Below are 21,986 nucleotides of genomic sequence, written 5' to 3'. Positions count from 1 at the left end.
CCAATTACTGTTCCTTTTTTTTTGGACCATTTGGTATGGATTGACCCAGGTGTTTTAACACCAAAGAGGCATCTAACATTTCCCTGTAAACTGCACGTATGAGGGGCCACTTCGCCCTACAATCTGGAAAAAGCATTCACTGTGTATGTGCAACAAGGGGACTTGCTGCATGCTACAGCAAACCAATGGTCGTGGATCAGTTTGGAAGTTGTTTAAAGAAGATAAGGGACGTGTGTTTGTATCTGAGATAGAAAAAAGTGATGAGCTCTACCTGCATAAGCCCTCCTTCATCAGGAGGAAGGCAGCCCCATGTTCTGTAAGGCTCATAACCTATTGTATCACTGTTCTGGATTCCTTTAACAGCACTGTAGCACTGGCTACCAGGTTTGGCTTCACAAGTACCGTTGACTTCATCACCTGGGCAGTCACCATCGCAGAAACATGTGAGACTTTCAACTGCAAGATAAGAAAGAAAAGTAATAAAAAGTACAAAGATAAAACAATCATACTCAATTTTTCTAATAAAATATGAACAGTGATGAATTCAGGGGTTGTGATCAGCATCATGGTACCCATTATAATTTAAAGTCAAAATAATGAAGGGATTTAAATACTGTCAGTTTTGATAACTGCTAACTAGTTATATATTAAAAAATTCAATTTCATTGATGCTCAACAATGGACACATGTATAGTGGCAGGGTTGTTGTAATGTGAGCTTCTACTGTTGTAACGAATTTTAACTTCTTGCAACCATTTTAACAGTTTGTTAGTCAACAATCTTCGTGGAATGGTGACATGCTTGTTTAGTCTTAATGAAATTTATACTTGATTTAATTTCATACAAGAGGTAAGGGGAAATTTAAAATTATTATGAGAACGAAACCTGTAAATACGGAAAAAAAAAGTCCCCGGAACGGACCAATTTTATACCTGAAAATGACCTGCTTAAAGTGGAAACTTCCTTAACGTGGAAACCGAACACCATTTAAAGACCAACAAGATGTTTTTATTCTCAGTAAGATGGAAATTTCTTCCTTTATTTTTTTTTGCTCGCAAGAAAACAATGCAATACTGTAAGTGGAAACCGCCTCTGTTGCCACTTGCTTATCGGTAACATTGTCAATATGAAAGAATGCGCTACAATACTCATAGCTGTTATGATTCAGTTTCCTTCTTTCATCTCTTACCCTCTTTCTCCACATTTATTTGTCTATTTCTCCTGTTTTTTCGTCATCTTTCTATTTTTCTCTTTCCCTCTCCGGCTATGACTCCAGGGGTCCCAGGTTCAAATCCTGGCATGGGCATGGACGTTTGTGCCTGTCCAGTTTACTTCACTTTTTGTGCCACTTTTGGCTAATTTTCGAAGATGGGGATGAGTGATGATATGATGAAATCTCTGCTATGCTTATTGCGACTGTATCGCATTTTTATTCATGTACGTACATGCATTAGTACTTTACATTATAAGTAATACAAAATGTAAATCTGTCTTTCCATTATTTCCTGCAGCGCTCTATACTGTATTTAAAGTCAACCCTGTATAAGGAAAATTGTTAAGACGGAAAATTTTGCTCGGAACCATCATGTTCCGGGATAGACAGGTTTTACTGTATTATAATTGGATGCCTTTGACATACCCCCCCCCCCACCCCTGCAAGTGGCTGGATTTCACACTGAATATGAATGTAATGAAATTATGATAAATTTCCATGATCAACACTGATATAAGACTATATGTGATGATTTGTGTACTAATTAAACAAAATGCATATCCATAGGCTCCCTTGCTTTATTGCCATGGGTAATGCATACCATATCTTCACTGGTATGCACGTGAGTGCAGTGCTCATCCTTGGATATCATGTTTAATTGTTCAGGTCGAGATAATGATAGTACTTTCTGGTCTTGTGTAGCAGCCATTTGTAATGCCTGAGGCAAAATATCATTTGCAGGTGATGCCACTGCTTGTAGTCTAAGCAGAGATGGCATTTTGATGACAGTTCATGTCTATGAGAACCATACTTGCACAGTGATGCCCCCAGGATTTTCAAAAGGAGGGGGAGGGGGTAAAACCACCACCAACCCCTATTGGACACGCCACATCACTCACATATTTACCAATTGCGTAACCATATTCTTCAAAATATTTCTTTTCTGTGCTTATTGAATAAGGTAGGTCGGGGTAATATGGGACATTTTTAGAAAAGTTTGAATTATACAAAACCTACTTAGCAGAATGACATGAATTTTTTACAGTTTGTTGGTTCTAATATTTTGAAGACCCTCACTTGTAAACTATTTTCTAGGCTAACCCATCACACCTAATATTTTTTTTTAAGGTAAAACTGGACAGTGCAGTTTCGAGGGTGTCGGTGTTTAACTGTGCTCACAACCATACACACACACCCCGAACAGTTTAACTTACACACTTTTTACATTTGAGGGTTAACCTTCAAGATAGTGTTTGTTTCCCTGTGCTAGGCCCATTACATTTTGTGCAATGAAGAAAAGTTAAAAACTGGGGTAATTTGCGGTAATTTCATACTAATCAGAGAGTTTACACTTTTTGAAAAAAGGAAGCATATAAAATTTTGTACATTTTATGCTGATAGATTAATGAGGGATAGGAGGATCAAAACAACTGTGCAATGCACAGGGTCAATGCAGATAGTAATAAGGTGTGTTTTATACAGCATACATTGATACACCTGTAGATTGAATTGTACGAGGCTTGTCCGGAAAGTAAAGATACAAACCAAAAATAAGATATAAAAGAAATGTATTGCTCGCAACTAAAGTTACACTTGATACACTGATACAGAGGCTATTCCTCCACATAAGTGTCACCATTGTCCAAACATTTGTTCAGACACGGAACAAGTTTTTGTATCCCTGAATCGTAGAAATCTGCCGCCTGCATCTGGAACCAAGTTGTGACTTCTTCCCCGACTTCATCGTCGTCGGCTAAGTGTTTTCCACCAAGATTTTTCTTGAGGTACAGGAACAGGTGGTAGACGCTGGGTGCAAGGTCGGGGCTGAATGGCAGATGGTGAAGGACCTCCTATTGAAACTGTGCAAGCAGATCCTTGGTGACATTCGGGCGGGCGTTGTCATGAATGAAGCGGATTCCACTTGACAACATGCCTCTCTGTTTGTTTCAGCATTAATCGTTCTTCCAGGCGGCATGAATTCCACCAGCAGGATGCCGTTGCGATCCCAGAAAACGGTTGGTTTTCGAACTGTTAGGAAACATCACACAAAATTCTCGAATTGTCACCCGCCTATTCACACGCATCTCTGCATCAATACGATTACGAAGGTGATCATTGCCTCCGACTTCTCTCTTCATCACGAACATCACGTTGACCTTCTGCGAAGGCATGGCACCATTTCGCCACATTTCGACAATTCATTACGCTCCCGTACACAGTCACAATTTCTCGGTGGATCTCCGATGGACGCTTTCCTTGTGCCTGCAAAAAACCTGATCACGGCGCGCACTTCGCACTTGGCGGGATTTGGTATCACCGCTGCCATTTCCAACGCATGTTCCTCGCACAAGACTCAGCGCAGCACTGACGACTCACTCCCAATCCTCGTCGAATGGATCACGGTCTTGCCAGTGTTGCCAAATTTGGTATACATTTTCCCCCTAACGTGTAAATGTGTTTGTATCTTTACTTTCCGGACAAGCCTCGTATCTTCTGCAAATATGCCGTATCAAGAAACAAACTGCCAGTGTACTAATTGAGGTGAGTGTACCTCCACAGAGCATCAAATCCAAAAATATGGAAATGTGATGCATCATTATAAAAGGGGCTAGATCTGGGCATGGGCATACAGTTCTTTTTTTCTTCAGAGGGGCTGGAATTTTAAAGGTGGATAGTACATACACAATAACTTTCTACTCTCAAAAATGGCAATCAGGGGTTATTTTAAGGAGGGGGGGTTGCAGTTAGCACTCTGGTTTTTCCAGAGTTCTTCACTGCTTTTAATTGAAAATGTTGATTTTCTCAAAATTTCAGAGGGGCTGTAGCCCCATCAGCCCTGCTCTGCATATACCAGTGGATCTGGGTGAGTATTAACATTTTGCCTAACAAATTTTTAGCACAAGATAAGGTTATGTGGTAGAGCAGCTTACGGCTAAATCGCCAGCTAAATAAAGGAATTATTATTATTTATGACCTGGTCGCCATTTTAGGTAAAACAAGAAAACGTTTGCCTAAACCAGTTTATAGGGAAATATTTTTAAATGAGGAACATTTTGGTCAGTAACGGGATGTGTGTAATTTGTATTTTGTAATGACAGCATTCTGTTTTTAGTTATTTTTTATTTCAATAGTTTATTAAAGTTGTTTGACTCAAGGTTAACATCTTATGTCTTATGTTGGAATATACATTTTGCTTGTAAGTATGAACAACATGATTATACTAAAGTAGAGGCATAAAGATCATAGAATGTACAGGTCAATGTAAATATATTTTCTGTTAATTTAAACCATGCCATAAAAGTGTGGTGGTAGGGTCCAGCACATCTGATCTCAGGCAAAGTTAAGGTGGCATGGTCAACACCACTCTCCAGTTGCCTCCCCTGTTACTCCATTACAGAGTTGCCCCTAGTTACCTAGTGAGAGACAGAGCGCAGGGGAATAGTAAAAATTTCGAACTGCGATCACTCGTCACGGGAATCTTTGGTTAATTTTGCATTTATATCAATTGTGTTTCCATAGCAAAGTGACTTAAGAATGTATTTTTGTTACTTTACGTCATTCTCTGTCACAGCTGGATAATTGCGGTGTTGAGAATGTGTGATGATACAATTAACTTGATGAAGGAACATTCACAAAGAACTCCCATGCCCAGGTCCACTATTGTAGGCAAGATTCTATTTAATGGGGGGGGGGGGGCTGGAATTGTAAAGGTGAATATTACACAGCTCCATTCTACGGGGAGGGGATAGGGTAATAGCCACTTTCAACCGTGCTTTTGAAAGTTGTTCAAATACAAAAATTGGTAATTGGGGGCCATTTTAAAGGGAAGTTGCTTGCTTTATTTGAATAGGCTTTTCTACTAGTATCAGCCAATCACAAAGACGAGGATTAATGTTCGTAAGATGAAATGGATGAAGAAACAAATCACAAACACACATGTCACGACAGAACGCAAGCCGCACAAAGCATTATACTAGCCAAGTCAAGATGCAAGTCTGCAAACTGCAGTCAAGGGTATTTACCGATTTGGGTTCTCCCCAAGTTCTTTACTACTTTCATTTGAAAATTTTGGGATGGGCTGTGGCCCCATCAGCTCCTCCCTCTCCCCCTGCGTACATTTCGAGATCGGGGTAAAAAATTTGACAATAAGTGATTAGCAATTATATATTTTTCATTGGAAAATGCACAAAGAGCCAGGCGTTGTCCGAAGATAACATAGTTGACAACAGTGTCACTAACCAAGAAATACGCATTTCTTCAACGTTGATATACAATTATCTATGAGCAGTAGCGGCAATAGGGTGCCAAAACAGAAGAAGGGGGAAGGCAAGGACAGTTTACTTTCTCTTGGTAGACAAGGCTTAGGCTTGGCATTAAGATGCCATAGTGCATGGGCAAAAAGTTGGGGGGAACTGGCCCCCACTCCCCCTTAATCAACACCACTGTCTATGGAAATTCCGTTGAGGTTCAATGATAGGGTTGCTATATTTCATAAGTGAAAATTCGGGATGCCCTTGACCTGGGGGGAGGGGGGAGGGTCTGGATCAGTCAAAGTAGTACGTATGTATGTACCCCATTATTATTATTATTATTGTTATTATTATTATTACGGACGGTCTCATTACACTTTACACTTAATAAACAAAAAATTCACTTCATCACTTACACTTCATTTTCGGTGACATAATGAACTAAGTTGCTATCTCACAATGTTAAAACTCTATTTTTAAAACTGCGGACTAAACAGATAGGCACCAAAGCACTCTAACGGTTTACAGTAAGCACCTTACTATACAATGAAAGAAAATCGAAACTGAAATTCTGCACCGGGAACAAAAGGAAATAAATGTTGCATCAGTGGCGGCGATGGGGTTCCAAAACTCCGGAGGGGGGGGGGAGAGGACAGTGTAGATTCCCTTGATACATAAGGTTTAGCATTGTGCGGGAGCAAAAGCGGCAGGAGCAACTGACCCCCCCCCCTTCAATCGCCACCACTGAGTAGTATTATTGCTAAAGGTCTTTTCTACTCTTGCGGCGGCCGACCCTATGTTGGTATGGGAAGTGGGGGGAGGGGCGTGGAAGCGACCAATCCAGCACGATAAGAAACGCAGCAAGCAGCCTGTACAACGAGGTTTACTTACTACATCTTCCCGCCGCGTCGGAACTCTCGGCGCCACCGCCGTTGTCGGGTTGGTCTGCGGCGTAATCTCCACTTCCCTTGCCAGAACGACGACCGGCCGCCGTAACAGTAGAAAATACCTATAATTGGCGTCGGCAATTGCATTGAGCGGCGCTATCGTGAAATCAAAGATCTGCAACTCATTCTTTAACTCCATAACTCACGTATTATTAAGACTTTGAGAGGGAGGCAGTTCAATGTACAGTTAGATTGTTTAGTAAAATGAGAGTTTTTAAAATTACCCAACATATCCCGGGTCATGAGTGCGTCCCGAAGAAACTTTTCGGTACAAATGAGTTTATTCCGGAAAATCCGGGACGTATAGCAACCCTACCCAATAAGAAAGTTTCAACGGCAAAAGAAAACTGGTGATCTCGAATGAATAAGGTTACGGAAATAAACCAACTTTTTTTATCGAAGGGGGAAAAAATTCGATGCGCACAATTTGAAAACTGCGTGATACACGCTCGCTGCAGTAAAAGATGGAAGAGAGGGTTCAATGACCCCCCGACAACACACAACCGCTCAATTCTTCCGTGCTCAACTCTCAAGACAGGAATTACATCGAGCTCCCATGGCACGCTACGAGACTGCCCATCAGAAGAGATTTGTATAACATTTAAGGCTGTCTTTCATACAACTTCGATCGGATCTTTGCTTCACGCTTTTATCGTTCCCGGAGTAGACGCATCACATACAATCATCAGACATAAGAACTCTTTACAAAATTAGACGCCAGAAATATTCCTATGGGTGGTTAGCCACTCATAAAGCATGATTAGCAGAAAAATAAATATTATAATGTAGTTATACCATGTGAGAGACCCGGGTTCGATCCCCGGCGGGGGAGAACCGGGATTTTATCTACCTGTTCAAGAGGTTCCGGCGCCTATGCACCGTCGTATACAGTGGGTGCCTGGAGGAAACTGTGGGAGCTAAAGGCGGCCAGGGGCGCGGTACTGATTACATCACCCCCACCTTCGGCTGTGATCAAGAAAGTGTAGGGCTCTAACTCCACACTCCCTATACGCTTCATGGCGTGGTGCAAAGCACAGGGGAGCACTTTACTTTTTACTTTTTTTTACCAGTTATAATTGTTATTTTGCAATAACTATTACAAATTAATATGGCTGAGTGGCTGAAAATGGTTTGTACGGCCTTAACTCAGTCATTTAAAAGACGACGTTAATAATAATAATGGTTTATTTTAAGTGTTGAGCACAGTATGAAACCTAATACAGCACTAAGTCAAATACAAAAGTACAAAGTTACACGAATAAAATACGTAAGCTGTAGAATAACATAACATAACAAGTTAGCATATTTACACTTCAAGTTACAGTTTTCAACGAGATCTATTATATCTCTGATACTAATAATTGTTTATTGTTATATAATATTGTGCAATTAACTGTGTATTGTTCTAATAATAATAATAATAATATTTATTTAAGTGATGATAACGATTAAACAACCACTATGTTATACAAAATTTAAAAAATTGGATACATAATTATAAAATAAAACAGTGGATCCTACAATCTTATACATCAACATAAATTCAAATTGTAGGTTTCAACAAGATCAGCTACTAAACCTCTTGCCTTGTTTAGGCATGTGAGAATTGAGATATACCTATGGGAATATCTTGGAATTTTATAAGCTATATTATTAAAAAAGTATTCACTGTCAACTTGGAAATTTAATATCTTCTCTACAAAATTTATCCTTTTCATAATAATAATAATAATAATAATATTTCATACAGTTAGTGTACTGAAGTTCATAGTTTTGTATTTTGTTATTTTTACACTCCTCGTTCAAGAAAAGCCCTTACAAGTTATGGGGAGTTTTATTCATAAAGTTTATGTTGTGTGATCTTGAACGTACAAACGTTCCTATCGCGCATATTGCCTGCCACTATTGTTTTATAATATTCTTGGCGGATAGCGTTGCAGTTAAATTTCCACTTACATCAAAAGACCCTTGTAAGGAGGGCCAATCAATCACTCATACGTGAAAGGTTCAGTGTTGTTTTCTAAGGTTTCGATCCTGAAAAGGAATGTGCCTGGTGCATGTCCTCATCTGACGATAACAATTCCACACGTAGGCACCTGCACCATATTCGAAGCCTCGAAAGTTCTCGATCAGAGCAGGGTTTTCCAGGTGTCTGCAGTGATGTTCGAGACGCTGAAACGTCCTCCATTCATTCGCGCGCGCGCGAGAGAGAGAAGAAAATGGAAGAAAGGGAGCTCTCTCTTTCTCTGTCTGCTGAGACAGAGAAAGAAAGTAGGGAGGGAGAGAAATCAAAAGACAAGAGCTTTCTATCATTATTTCTCTCTGTGGACAGAAAAAGAAGGTTGAGAGGGAGCAAGGGCAGAGGGGAGAAAATAAAAATACAGGAAAGAGAGAGGGAAAGGAAAAGAATGAGAGACAAAGTAAAAGAAAGTGAGATAGGAAAAGAAATACAGACAAATGGGAAAAGGATGAGAGGACAGAGAAAGATAGATTGATTGATTTAGTTTATTTTACTTCGCGTTTTGTGCCTCTTGGCTAATTTGCGAAGATGGGGATGAGTAATGAAATTGATAAATGGACATTCACAAACTACCAAGCCCGAGCGGGATTCGAACCCGGGGACAGAGTAAGAAAAAGAATGAGAGAGAAGAGAGAAAGAAAAATGAGAGAGAAAGAAAAAGAATGAGAGAGAAGAGAGAGAAAGGAAAAGAATGAGAGAGAAGAGAGAGAAAGTAAAATAATGAGAGAGAAGAGAGAGAAAGTAAAAGAATGAGAGAGAAGAGAAAGAAAAAGAATGAGAAAGAAGAGAGAAAGTAAAAGAATGAGAGAGAAGAGAGAGAAAGAAAAAGAATGAGAGTGAAGAGAGAAAGAAAAAGAATGAGAGAGAAGAGAGAAAGAAAAATGAGAGAGAAGAGAGAAAAAAAAGAATGAGAGAAGAGAGAGAAAGTAAAAGAATGAGAGAAGAGAGAGAAAGTAAAAGAATGAGAGAGAAGAGTGAGAAAGTAAAAGAATGAGAGAGAAGAGTGAGAAAGTAAAAGAATGAGAGAGAAGAGAAAGAAAAAGAATGAGAGCGAAGAGAGAGAAAGAAAAAGAATGAGAGAAGAGAGAAAGAAAAATGAGAGAGAAGAGAGAAAGAAAAAGAATGAGAGAAGAGAGAGAAAGTAAAAGAATGAGAGAGAAGAGAGAAAAGTAAAAGAATCAGAGAGAGGAGAGAGAAAGTAAAAGAATGAGAGACAAAGTAAAAAATAATAGAAGAGAGAAAATAAAAGATAGATAGATATGAGAGACAGGAAAACAAAGAGAGAGAGAGAGAGACAGGAAAATAATGAGAGAAGAGAGAAAGGAAAAGAGAATAACAGAGAAATGAAAAGAAAGAGAAGAGAGATAGAAAGGAAAACGAAAAGTGAAAGAAAGAAAGAAGAGAGAGAATTTCTCTCGCCACAGAAAGGAAACAATGAGAGAATAAAGACAAAGTAAAAGAATGAGAGAAAAGAGACAAAATAAAGAAAGATACATATGAGAGACAGGAAAAAATAGATAGGAAGAGAGGAGTGGGAAAAGGGAAAAGAAAGAGATAAGAGGGAGAAAATAAAAGAAAGAGAGAAGATAGAGAAAAGAGCGATAACAGAGAAATGAAAAGAAAGAAGAGTGAAAGGAATAGAAGTAGAGAAGAGAGAGAAAGGAAAACGAAAAGTGAAAGAAAGAAGTGGAGAATGAGAATTTATCTATCGACACAAATGCTCACAAAATAGAACGTCTTTCCATTTCGCAACCCGACTTCGAGTCTCATGGGTGTTCTTTGTGAGTCTCATCTTTATCAATTTCATGTCAGCAGCACTTATCCTCATCTTCGCGATTCGCCACGAGTGGGAGAAGAGCGTAGTAAAATGAGCAAAATACAACATCGAACGTACACTTAAATCTTCCTGGAAAACGCCCCAAAATACTTATTTTATATGAATGTTTCATTTTGTTATATTTATGCAGTCTATAAGTTGTATTCGTTGAACTTTTAAAATATTGCAACGGGTATAACAGAAAACAGAAACTGCACACTACAAAATCATGATTTATGATTACACCAGTCAGCATGGGTTTGGATGACTCACAGATGATTGTTGTCTCTCAATAATTTCAGCATGCTGATTCCAAAAATGAAATCCATTTTTACCCATCACGTTTTTTTTTTCTTTCAGAAAATAGCAATATATTAACTGCCTTAATTTCACAATAAAATGTGTAGTTCCATCATTTCCTCAAGAGATTGCACTGTTTGGATGGTGGTAAAATATTGGTTTTCTACAATACAAATCCTCCAATTTTGAACTATAAATTAACATAGAATAGTAAGCATTTAATCCACCTTCTATCTTCACAAGACACATTGACATGAGAATTGTAAACTTTGATTACGTACGTTTTATTTTCGAAATCCCTCATAAGAATTTTCTTCACAAGATGTCCAAAATTCAATCTTATAATGCAGTGGGTTGATTGAACTTAAATGACGTGGAGAAAAATCCTGGTCTCGGGAAAACTCCTGACGTGATGGGAAGAAATTTGTCATATTCGTCATCAGCATTCAAAATACTTCCAGAATCACCTACTGGTTTGTAAACTACCGAAATTTCCCTTGTTTAAATTTATTTTATTGCGTTCTGTAATGGGCGTAATGGAATGGCGAATATGAGAATTTTGATTGTGAAATTGTGAAAAATCCTGACGTGATGGGGGTAAAATGGATGTCATGTGCGTGATCAGCATTCAAAATGCTTCCAGAATCACCAAATGATTTAAAATCATCCAATTTTGTTTCCCCAAAATGCAGGGCTGTGTTATCCATGCGAGTGTATGGTTAAGTACTTGAGTACATGTTGCTTGCTACGTCTGGTAAGAAAATTCTAGATTGCTAGTATTGCCAACCAATATTTTTTAAGTAACTAAAATAGTTTTCCACTTCACCCATAAAAACGCTATTTCATACTCATCAATTGCTTCACATACCTCGCTTGGTTGCAATACATAGATTAGCGTGGCGTGCCAGACACAAAAATACGATGAAAATAATCTCTCGGGATATCGACCAGGTGAGTTGTGGAAAATATTCCAAGCTTTCGAGAGCTAACGTCACTCTCATCTTAGTGACGATAGCTCTCGAAAGCTTGGAATATTTTCCACAACTCACGTGGTCGATAGCCCGAGAGAATCTATTCATCATTCGTCGCCAGGAAAGCTTTAAGTCTTACTTCACAAAAATACGATTTGTGACCCTGCGAAAATGTCATAAATATATATTATCTTCCGAAATTAGCATTCTGAAAAAAAAAATCTCCGGTTTGAAGCAGTATTCAATTTCCATAATTTCTGACAAATAACGCAAAAAACACGGGATGAATATATCTCTAGTTTTGATTATAAACGAACAAAGTTAGAGATGCATGTCTTTTGAAACACACTGTACAGCTGCAGCCGGATTTAGCACAATTTGTTTTGTATTACAGTGTAACTGAAAAATGGGAAAAACACAATCTAAAACCAAACTCTTCCTCCAGTTTCTTCATAATTTGCTTCCAAAATGGAGGTACTGTATCATTTAGTATAACTGTAATTTAGCTACTACACTGAAGCCTCCTAATCGCCAGATCTCACCTGTTCTTGACTGTAAGAGCAAGGATAATGTATTTTGTATTCTTCACTGAATGTATTATCATAGCACATTTCATTCATTTGAGACACAACCCATACTTGCGCCTACTGTTACTAAACAAAAGAAACCGAATGATAGTAATCGCATAGTTTAGCATTATAAACATCTTTCCCTTGCTGAACTTGCTGGTCCAAGGTTTCTGCCACCCTTCTGGCATGATAGCCTGTTGTTTTGGGTGTTTGGGAAGAATTTCACACGCTAAATTTGACTATCCATTATTGCAGATACGTCAGAAGTCAATCTCGGATTACATTCCCGTGAGTCACCAGTAATGTGCTTTTGGTATTTGGATGCGATGTGACGGTAGCAGCTGTCGAACCTTTTTCTTACAACCGTCAAGTTTGTACTGTGCTTGTCACAGTGTGGTTCTTTCCAACTAATGGATGATATTCGGCGAACAACTTCCCCCACAATTCAATGCGCGACATCACGCTCCGTCACAATATTTCGGGCAAACAGATTAGATCATACATTGAAAACAGTGATGAATTCAGAGGGTGGCTGGCCCTGATATAGAAAGTCCCCCATCAAAAAATTTCAATTACCGGGCAGAGCATTCGAAAAATAGTGAAGAATTGTAGTTTTAAGTTCACTTTATGCACAAAAAGGCTAATCACGACTGGACCTACAGCTTAAAGTGGAATCCGAACCACTATGTGCCTCCACCGGGTATCAAACTCAGGACCGTTGACTACAAGTCGACGACGTTACCACTGCGCTATCGGGGAGGCAAAAGTAGTGAAGAAATTTGGTAACAATGTTCACTTTGGCTTTCTTTCTTTCCATTAATTTAACGTAGAACAAACATTTTTTGGCTTTTTCGTAATAATAAGACCTGTTTCAGCCAATTTTAAAATTGAAAGTCAAAGTAATTAACGAATTTAATTTCAATGACAGTCAGTAATGGACAGGTGCAGGGCGCCTGAGCTATTGTAATGTAAGTTGTAACAATCTCAACTTCTGACAGCTATATTAACGGTTAGTCGTCAACAGTTTGCTAATGAATGGTGGTGACGTGCTTGTGCAGTCTTATGGAAATTTATACTTAATTTAACTACGTATTAGAGATAAGGGGGCAATTTACAAAAATATATTGCTTTTATTAGTGTTATAGAATGTGATGCTTATGACATCCCCCCGGGAGTTCGATATACCCCCCTCCCCCGGGGGAAAGTAGCCTGATTCAACACTGGTTGAAAACATACCACTGTACCTATGACCTTTGCGGAAGTTATTGTGTGCACGAATAAAATATCGCAAATTTCTCGCTGTAGGAAGGCTTTCCGTACGCTTTCCTTGCTATGCCTTAACACGTGCGTGAAATAAATAAATCATATCATAGCCTTTTCTGCGCATAAAGTGGAAATAAAACCAAATTCAAACCAAACTCAATCCACGCTTAGTGGACAGCACGTGAAATACTACACTATGTGAACATGTATGACGCGGAAGATAAGCTTTTAGCATCAGCGTTTCTATTGCTATGAAGCGTCCTCGGAGATTTTGGATTCGTCCAAGCGTGAAAGTTGAAATAAATATGGAGAAAGTGATTGAATCAAAGACTTGATATTAAACAATGTTTAGACAGTTTAAATCTCGAGTAGAGATGTAACGCTGGGTTCAGAAACATTTTCCGTATGACAAGTTAAGACTTTGAAACCCTACAGACTAAAATAATCATTCCGCCCGTCCCCACTATGGAAGTCCTTTGAAGTAGACTGCTACTTGTCGGTTTGGAATTGGCTTGCCGCGCGACAGGTAGGCACAGGCAGATGACAGATACTAGTTCAGTTTTGCTGGCCGGCAGATTGGGGAAATTCGTCAGGACTGGGAAAAAAGAACGTTAGATCGAAAATTCACTCTAGTTTATGTCGTAATAAACCGATATTTCATATTAACATGCAACATTCGACATTTGTATTTACAACATAGAGGCAGGCCAAGGACCATTAGCCATGCTAAAGCAGTATTTTGGTCTTCATCACGGAATCTAGAAAGTTAATTCCCGAAAATGTTGTGTGTCAAGTGCAGGTGATCAAGTTGTACTACATTCAGTCGCCCGGTGTCCAGTAAATACGAGGAAAAGCCAAATGAGTAGGTAAAAAGACGGTATAAGAATAGAGGTATAACACCACTTATTCACAATCTATCTTACGTAAAGTGAATATATGATTGATTTGGTGTATTTTACTTCGCTTTTCTGTCAGTTTTCGTTAATCGCAAAGATAAGGATGGATGATATGATGAAATTAACGAAGGGACACTCACAAAGAACACACATTCCCAGGCTGGGGACACCGGGACCACTGGTGTCCTAGCGCGCTGTGATAACCACTCCACCATGGAGGTAGGCTAAAGCTAGCTAGCTTACGTGAAGTTAAGATTGCTAAAAATTATGTTGTATAACACAAAATCTTCTTAGGTACTGGCATTCCTTGCACTCGTGTAAATTGGGCCGAATAAATAACTCTCGATTTTTAGTTAATTTTTACAACGCTAAACAAGTATATTGTAATTATTTAATTTTAGTACTGGGTAAGTCTTCCGGGAAAGGGCCCCGAGGCCCTCCCCCCTCCAGATATCACAAACGTTTAGACAACAGGAAAAGTCATCGACAATAAGATTCAGCTGAATTGTAAAGAAATAATTCTAAACATACGCATTTTTTTTTTTTTTTAGAATTTCGAATATCATAGCGGTTCCTCTAAACGAGATGTATTTTCGGAAAAGACTTTTATGGAATAGGTGCCAGCAAAGGTCCAATGTGGTCTCAATAACTGTCTTCCGTTTCACGTCTCGTTTCGACGCTACGAACACTCCAAAACGTTCTTTTTTATTTATATATATACACAGGGCGATTCAAAAGTGTAGAAGCTGTACAATTTCTACGTATATTGCATGAAATAAAGGAAAATAATGCTTATAAACAGTTTACACTTTCTGTATTGAGCGATTAGAAAATACTAGGTTCTTTTAACAGTAGCATCTTGCGTTTGTTAAATTATCTGAAGGGGGGTACAAGAGGTACAACTAGACTCTTCAATTTAGGGGGTATATTATCCCCTTCAAAAATTTGGGGATACAATGTACCCCTGTATCCCCCCCCGTTCCTGCGCCACTGGGTGGTTCCACACACTTGAAACACCCTGTATACGTGTGCATGCAACCACGCGGTACAGATTCACAAATACCACTAACGGGTTAACTTTGCAATGATTGTAGACAAAATGATCAGGTACATGTTACTTTGATATGCCTGAAGAGGTCACAGTAAAGAAAAAAATGGTTCATTAACTAAACCTCGACCGGGACTATCGGTTATTAAGTCTCGATTCTTACAAAGTCGTCTCGGTCTCATCTCGTAATTTGACGTTGAGACTTCACTTGTCTCGATGTCACCTATTAAAATTTTGCGAAGTAAAAAAACACACCAACATTAGTCATGCCATAACAGATTACTAGAAATTTGAGACACAAACGCAAATAATAAATATGTTTACAAATGACACTTCGCATACTTGCAACAGTTTTAGCGTCACACTTCCTACACCCGAATTAAGCCAATGAGAAACGTGATAAAGTTGCTTGGAAATCATTAACAATTTACACGTTCCTAAGAGAAAATCGTGTAATTTGGAAATAAATTTTCATTCGGCTCCATTAATAAAAGGAAAGTCATACAAAACAAAGCTCCCACTGATCACAGCCATCGAGGGTATCCCTATTCTAAGAAGAAAATATGTTCAGAGGTGAAGTGTAATAAGTTATTTGTTTCCATTTTGGTTATTTTGCACTGCTTTACTACCTATTGGGCTAATCGCGGCGACGAGGATAAATAATAAACTGTTAATGGGACAAACACAATTATGCATCCACGACGTCACCAGGGTTCGAACTTAGGATCTTTGGCTACATTACACGTTACGTTGACCACTCCACCACGGAGTCCGGCTACCATGTCAGGTCATTGCTTTCTTTGGAAAGAGGTCCTTTTGTAGCATCGAACAGCCTTTAAAACAGAACAAGTTACACAGGAACGATTCATTTCCCCTTCCTGCAAACAACCAAGAAAGAAAACACGAATTTGCGTTTTCAGTTAGCTGACATAAAACCCCACTGACGATTATACTGAAGCAGTTGTTTGGGAATGTGCAAAGTACGGCAAGATGTCAAAGCCTTGAGGTCTGCATTTAAGGGTACAGAGGTCAGACAATTATTTGATCCGAACGGGACAAATTGGCAATTTTACCGGGGAAATGTTCGTAACTTCCCGACACAGTGGAAGTGTCGAATTCTACACGCTATTTTTCCTTCAGTGATTGATTTTGCATTTCTCGAAGAACAAGAGAAGTCTTAAGACATTTACAATGCAGAATACATCGAGAACTATAACCACTATAAAATAAATCATTTGGAAATTTCAGACTGTTCGGAATCCCGAAAAGTCGGGGTCAGGACGGGAATTCTTTTTTCAGGATGCCACACACCATCACTTCTAACAATGTAGTGACATGTGTCACGATTTATATAGTCCCCAAATAAAAGAAAATAAATCGCATGACCAAATCTCACAGCTAGGAGGAACAAAATATTGATGATGAATAGATGCATATGGAACGAACATAAGTTTCGAATAGATGTATCATTGTTCCTAAAAAAAATTAATTCATTCCCGCTTGCTGACAAAATTTATAGGCACGGACTTTTTTTCATCTGGTGGTACAAAATTGGTCCTCCATAATATATACAGAGTGGCCCAAAAGACGCCTACATGTGTTTTGACAGTGGTGGCCAACACATTGAACATATATTGTAATCCAGTCTATGGTGCGGGACTTTTGGGCCACCCTGTATAATGTTGTGGTATAGGAAATCGAAAGTGTCCATAAATAAATATTATTTATTTTCTTTTTAGAATTTATGGTTATTTTAAAAATTGATAAGTCCTCTCGTTCTAGGCTCATTTCGAATGTAATGAAACGGAAAAATCAGTAGTTTCTCATTTAAATGTAGTGAACAAACATTCATTTTAATGCAGCGTGAGATTTGAAGGGGGGGGGGTATGAGGGACCCGCCTGTTCTGAACCATCAAATCTCTGGTTTTGAATGGCACATCTCAACCAGGGATGCTTATTTCCAGTCCACTTGTAAGGTATATCGTACTTATGGTGTTCCAGTTGAATTCAATTAAGTTTACCGCGTCAGAGCTACATATAAAAATTTCGTTATGCAATTTATGGCGACTGTGTACAGTGGCGCCAATTTTTGTGTGTCCGTGGAGCCCGAGCCCACCCAATAATGTATGTGATTTTTTTTAAAAAAAAAAAAACTCAATTCAAGTGTTTGAACCCACCCAATACCTTTCTATCGAATACTAAAATTGGATTGTGATTTTTAACGTATGTTGGGTCCCTTCGTCGAGTGCTTGTTTCGATCTGTATTACTTTTTGTAAAAAAAAAAAAAAGTCAAGATGGCCCCTGATCGACTCGTGGGAGGTTCAGGTTTGAAGGATTGTAAAACATATGACAAAGTAGTTATTTCTGATTGAATTTGCTAAATTTTAAGACTCGCTACGACTACTGCAAGTACTATTATTGTTTATGTAAAACCGAAATCCTTCAGTTCTTAGAGCAAAGCAAAAATTGCCATGGCTACTCTTGAAACATTGTAAACGATTGATTCACCGTAGTTCCGGAGTTAGAGGGGGAAAATACGTTCGAAAGATTATTTTTTTCAATTTTTCTTGGACAATATAGCCGGTTTGAAGATTTAGGTTTATTTTCGCATGTAGTCCTATTAAATGCACACACGTGGCATTTAGATGATTAAGAACATATGTTTTATGTAGTTAAATATTTTCACATCTACAAAGAAAATCCGAAACACATTTCCACTTCACTCAAGGATTATGTGAATTCAATTCAAATTGTACCAATATCTACAGCTGAATGTGAAAGTGGATTCAGTGCCATGAATCTAACCTTTACTGAAGAGGGTGAGTGCTTGGCTAGGCCATAAATCGATTTCGGTGATACCCCGTTGTTGGTGGTTTATTTTCATGAAATATGAGCTCCAATTTAGCATTTTAAACTTTCGTTTCAAAAGTTATTGAAACACAAAAATGGTTATCGGGGGGTTATTTTGAGTTTTCCGACTTTATTACTGCTTTCATTTGATTTTTTGATTTTCTAAAAATTTCGGGGGGGGTGTAGCCCGTTCATGCCCCCTCTGCATACGCCAGTGTTCCGGACCTAGCAGCTTTACCATCGTCCTGTACATTCATTCTCACAGTCGTGATTCATCTAATGAGGTAAAAAAAAAGCTATGCAACATAAACAAACACATAAGGAAACGAGCGAAAGGGTACATGCTTCCGAACAATAAGAATGCATCTTGTCAACCCCCCCCCCCCCCGAACAACAAGCTACTGAACTATTTAAACACTACTTGTGAAGGAAATAAGGGGATACTTATGTGTAGTGTACGGATTTATACATAAAAACTAAAGACTTATAAAATTGACAGTTAACGTCAACTATTTGTTAATCAGTTGCACATTTACGTCACAATTGTGGGCATGGGGGCATGCCTCCCTGGAAAATGAAAGTCAACCTAAAATTATATATTTCACACGTATAATTTCATTTCAGCCACAATAATATGCGTTATTTATTGCATGAACATGATAAATTCAAATTTAAGCCATGTTTCAAATGTATGCCATGTTTTTTTCTTAGGGAACAACACTATTATTGGGGAAAATGTGCCTTGTTTACCCTCTCCCCTGGAAAAGAAACACCAGTTTGCCCATCCCTGGAAAAAAATCCTGCGGACGTCCATGATTGTGGGTAGTTGAAGGGACATTCACAAAACAATGCACTGTTGAGAGGTGCACAGAAATAAACAAAAAATACCAAAGAAAGCGTACTCACACTCAGCACTCTAAAAACACATTATCTGGCTCGAAACAACATTACACGAAGTCCCGATTAGCCTATATGTGCAAAAAATGTGGACTTCAAATCGAAAATCCTACTTATAGGCATGCTCCATTCCAAGAACTAATTCCCCAAGGAGGCATTGGGTGTTTTCCTCTATCTCAGCTCTTTTGGGGGCCAGCACCTCAGCTGATAAACTGATAAGCTCTGATTGGCAGTGAAACTTCCCACAAAGACGCAGCTGGGGCGCCTGACGTTTCGGGACACCAGTAAACAGGTGGAAAGCTAAGCAGCTGGAACAAAACAGGCGAAAGTGCATCCTAGGTATGTATGCTGCACTACAGGTGCAAGAGAAATCTTTGTCTCTTGCAGGTGGCCATCTATTCCAAGAACTAATTGCCCAAAGAGGCATTGGGTATTTTTCCCTCTGGGCTCTTTTGGAGCTTTGTCGGGTACACTGATAAGCTGTCATTGGCATTTCCCTGATCCAGTGAAATTTCCAGGAAAAAACTGAGCAGTGTTGACTGACCTTTCTGAACTCCAGTACTCCAGAAGCTTTGCAGCTGGCTGGATCAAGGTCAGTGGCGATATATTCAAAGAGAGCAAGACTCAAAACACTCCATTATCAGGGTGAAAAATCTAGACATGGGGAAATATAGGTGAAGTCCTGAGTCTAAGGCCAGTTCCGTATCCATTACATAGCTCGAGAGGAAAACCCATGGGACACACATCTGGTTTCGAATCAGAACCTGTTTTCTGGGAAGCGCCCTCGTCACTTTTACCTGCAGGTTTTAGACACCCAACACGAACTGCGACGGCCTTACACTCCCAAGGTATACAAGTCGTGTAAAAATAAATAAATAAAATTTAAAAAAAATAGCACAATGCAATAACACAACCTAGCAAAGCTAACGGCAACCTCAAGTTATGAAATCTGTAAATAAACTGAATTGGCAACGTCTCTTTAACTCCACCTGAACTTCACAAGAGCTATCAGTGTCTAAAACGAACGCTATTGGTGGTAAAGGTTTGAGAGGAGGATATACTGGGCTGCAAGTGGACTTATGGTTGTTATAGGGAAACTATTTCGGAATTTTCTTTGAAGTAAAGTGACAATGGAATCAGGACTTCACCTTTATCTGGAGCAGGATTAAACCAGTCTGTTGACTCCCACCACCTTGGAAATTGATATCCTACCCTTCAAAGTAGAAAAAAAAAGAACAAAGGCCAGGATGTATTTTGGGAGGGAAGTACAGAGATGCGCGTCAAGTATCTGAGCGCTCAGCGAGCAACGTAATCGCTCAACCATTTGACGGCCAAACAGGCGTTGCTCGGCGAGCGCTGTTCACTGTTTCGATCTCGTGAGGCAAAGGGAAGAAGAGGAAAACTGTATGAGGATGGCGGGTTGGCGACCAATGAGGAAATATATGATTAACGGCTTGCGATATAGCGTAATGAAAATTTCGACAGTTTTGTTCACATAATTAACGGCTTTTCAAACACTCAAATCTTGTCCACTCGACAGATTATTCAAAGACTGATATTTTGATCAATGAGCACACAGCGTCAAGTAAATGATCTGCCTGCTCGACGGGCGAAAAAAGCGAAACACTTACCAAGTACTCAAATTGAATGACAATCCCAAGAATGATTTATGAATAATACTACTTACAATTATACAGGGTGTCTCAAAAGTAATAGCGCAAACTGACACAGGTGAAAGTACCCGATAAGAGAAGCAAAAAAGTCTCGGTAAACATGGGTCTGCAAACGAGCCGTTTTCGAGATAATCGCGAATGTGTGATTACAAACCGCAACTGACTTCATTGTTTGTAAACGTCGTTCTAGTTGGTAAAATGCTAATAATACAGTAATAATGTTCTCTGAGGCGGTGATGTACCCTTGTAAATGAGCGACTCTCGGGGTGCCTTGGAGCAGGGTATTTTTCTTGGTACAAGCGTGCAGCCTCCCGTGCATTGCCGTTAACCAAACCATACATGAAATGCATATCCGCATACTCTTCGTTGCTGTAAGATTCCGTTTTCACTACACAGTACAGCACAACTGACGTGACTCCCACAGTACGATTAGACTCTGTACCGATTGTATCCATCCTGTGTGATTACAACGCCACCTCTCGGAAAGTTTGTTTTGTAAACAAAGAGCAAACCTCGGAACGGGCAAGGAGTAAAGCACTCGGTGCTTACAAAATGCAATCAGCGACGGCTTCTAACCACACATTCGCACACATTATTAGTATTTGGCAACTAGGACGACGTTTACAAAATGAAGTCAGTGGTGGCTTGTAATCACACATTCTCGATTATCTCGAAAACGGCTCGTTTGCAGACCCATGTTTACTGAGACTTTCTTGCTTCTATAATCGTGTACTTTCACCTGTTGTCAGTTTGCGCTTTTACTTATGAGACACCCTATATAAATAAAATATTAATGAAGAACAACTTTTCATCAACCGGAAAAAACATCCTTTCTCGTTATTCAATAAATATTCACTATCTTTCTGAACTAATTTCAATCTAAATAATCAATGCTGTTATACAGGGTTACCTCAAATTCTACGCAGGCGATAGGCATTGGCATGATAGTACAGCGAATGTGCAACAAATTTAACCCTAAGTCATACCAAGGGGGCCAATTTTCGAGATATTTCACATTTATTGATTTTGTTGAAAAACTTCCGATTTCCAGGTTCAAGATTAAAATAAGATAAAGTGATCGATCAAAAACGCCGAACATTTTTAAAGAGCAGGTCAAAACTTACTCGATGTTTAAATTTTCAATGAAGTTGCTTACCAAAAAACAGTAAATATCTAAAAAAATCACTAAGCGTACAAACTACTAGAAAAACTTCCTTGTTTTGTCTGCTGTCCGACGACGTATTAATGTTCACAAAAAAATGAAAATTCCTG

The 21,986-nt window shown here is 39.0% G+C and overlaps 1 protein-coding gene across 1 annotated transcript in view; it reads right to left on the bottom strand.

Moving 5' to 3' along the window:
* tkv (serine/threonine receptor kinase thickveins) overlaps positions 1 to 21,986 on the bottom strand; it is a 62,873-nt gene that overhangs the window by 28,316 nt on the left and 12,571 nt on the right. The window contains exon 2 of the mRNA XM_083141471.1: positions 272 to 456. Within this exon, the coding sequence (XP_082997597.1) occupies positions 272 to 456 (185 nt within the window). The remainder of the gene's footprint in view (positions 1 to 271; positions 457 to 21,986) is intronic.

This window comes from Lepisma saccharinum, chromosome 20, assembly GCF_977018435.1.
Source record: "Lepisma saccharinum chromosome 20, izLepSacc3.1, whole genome shotgun sequence".
Taxonomy (NCBI): domain Eukaryota; kingdom Metazoa; phylum Arthropoda; class Insecta; order Zygentoma; family Lepismatidae; genus Lepisma; species Lepisma saccharinum.
This window is presented reverse-complemented; position numbering and strand designations above follow the sequence as displayed.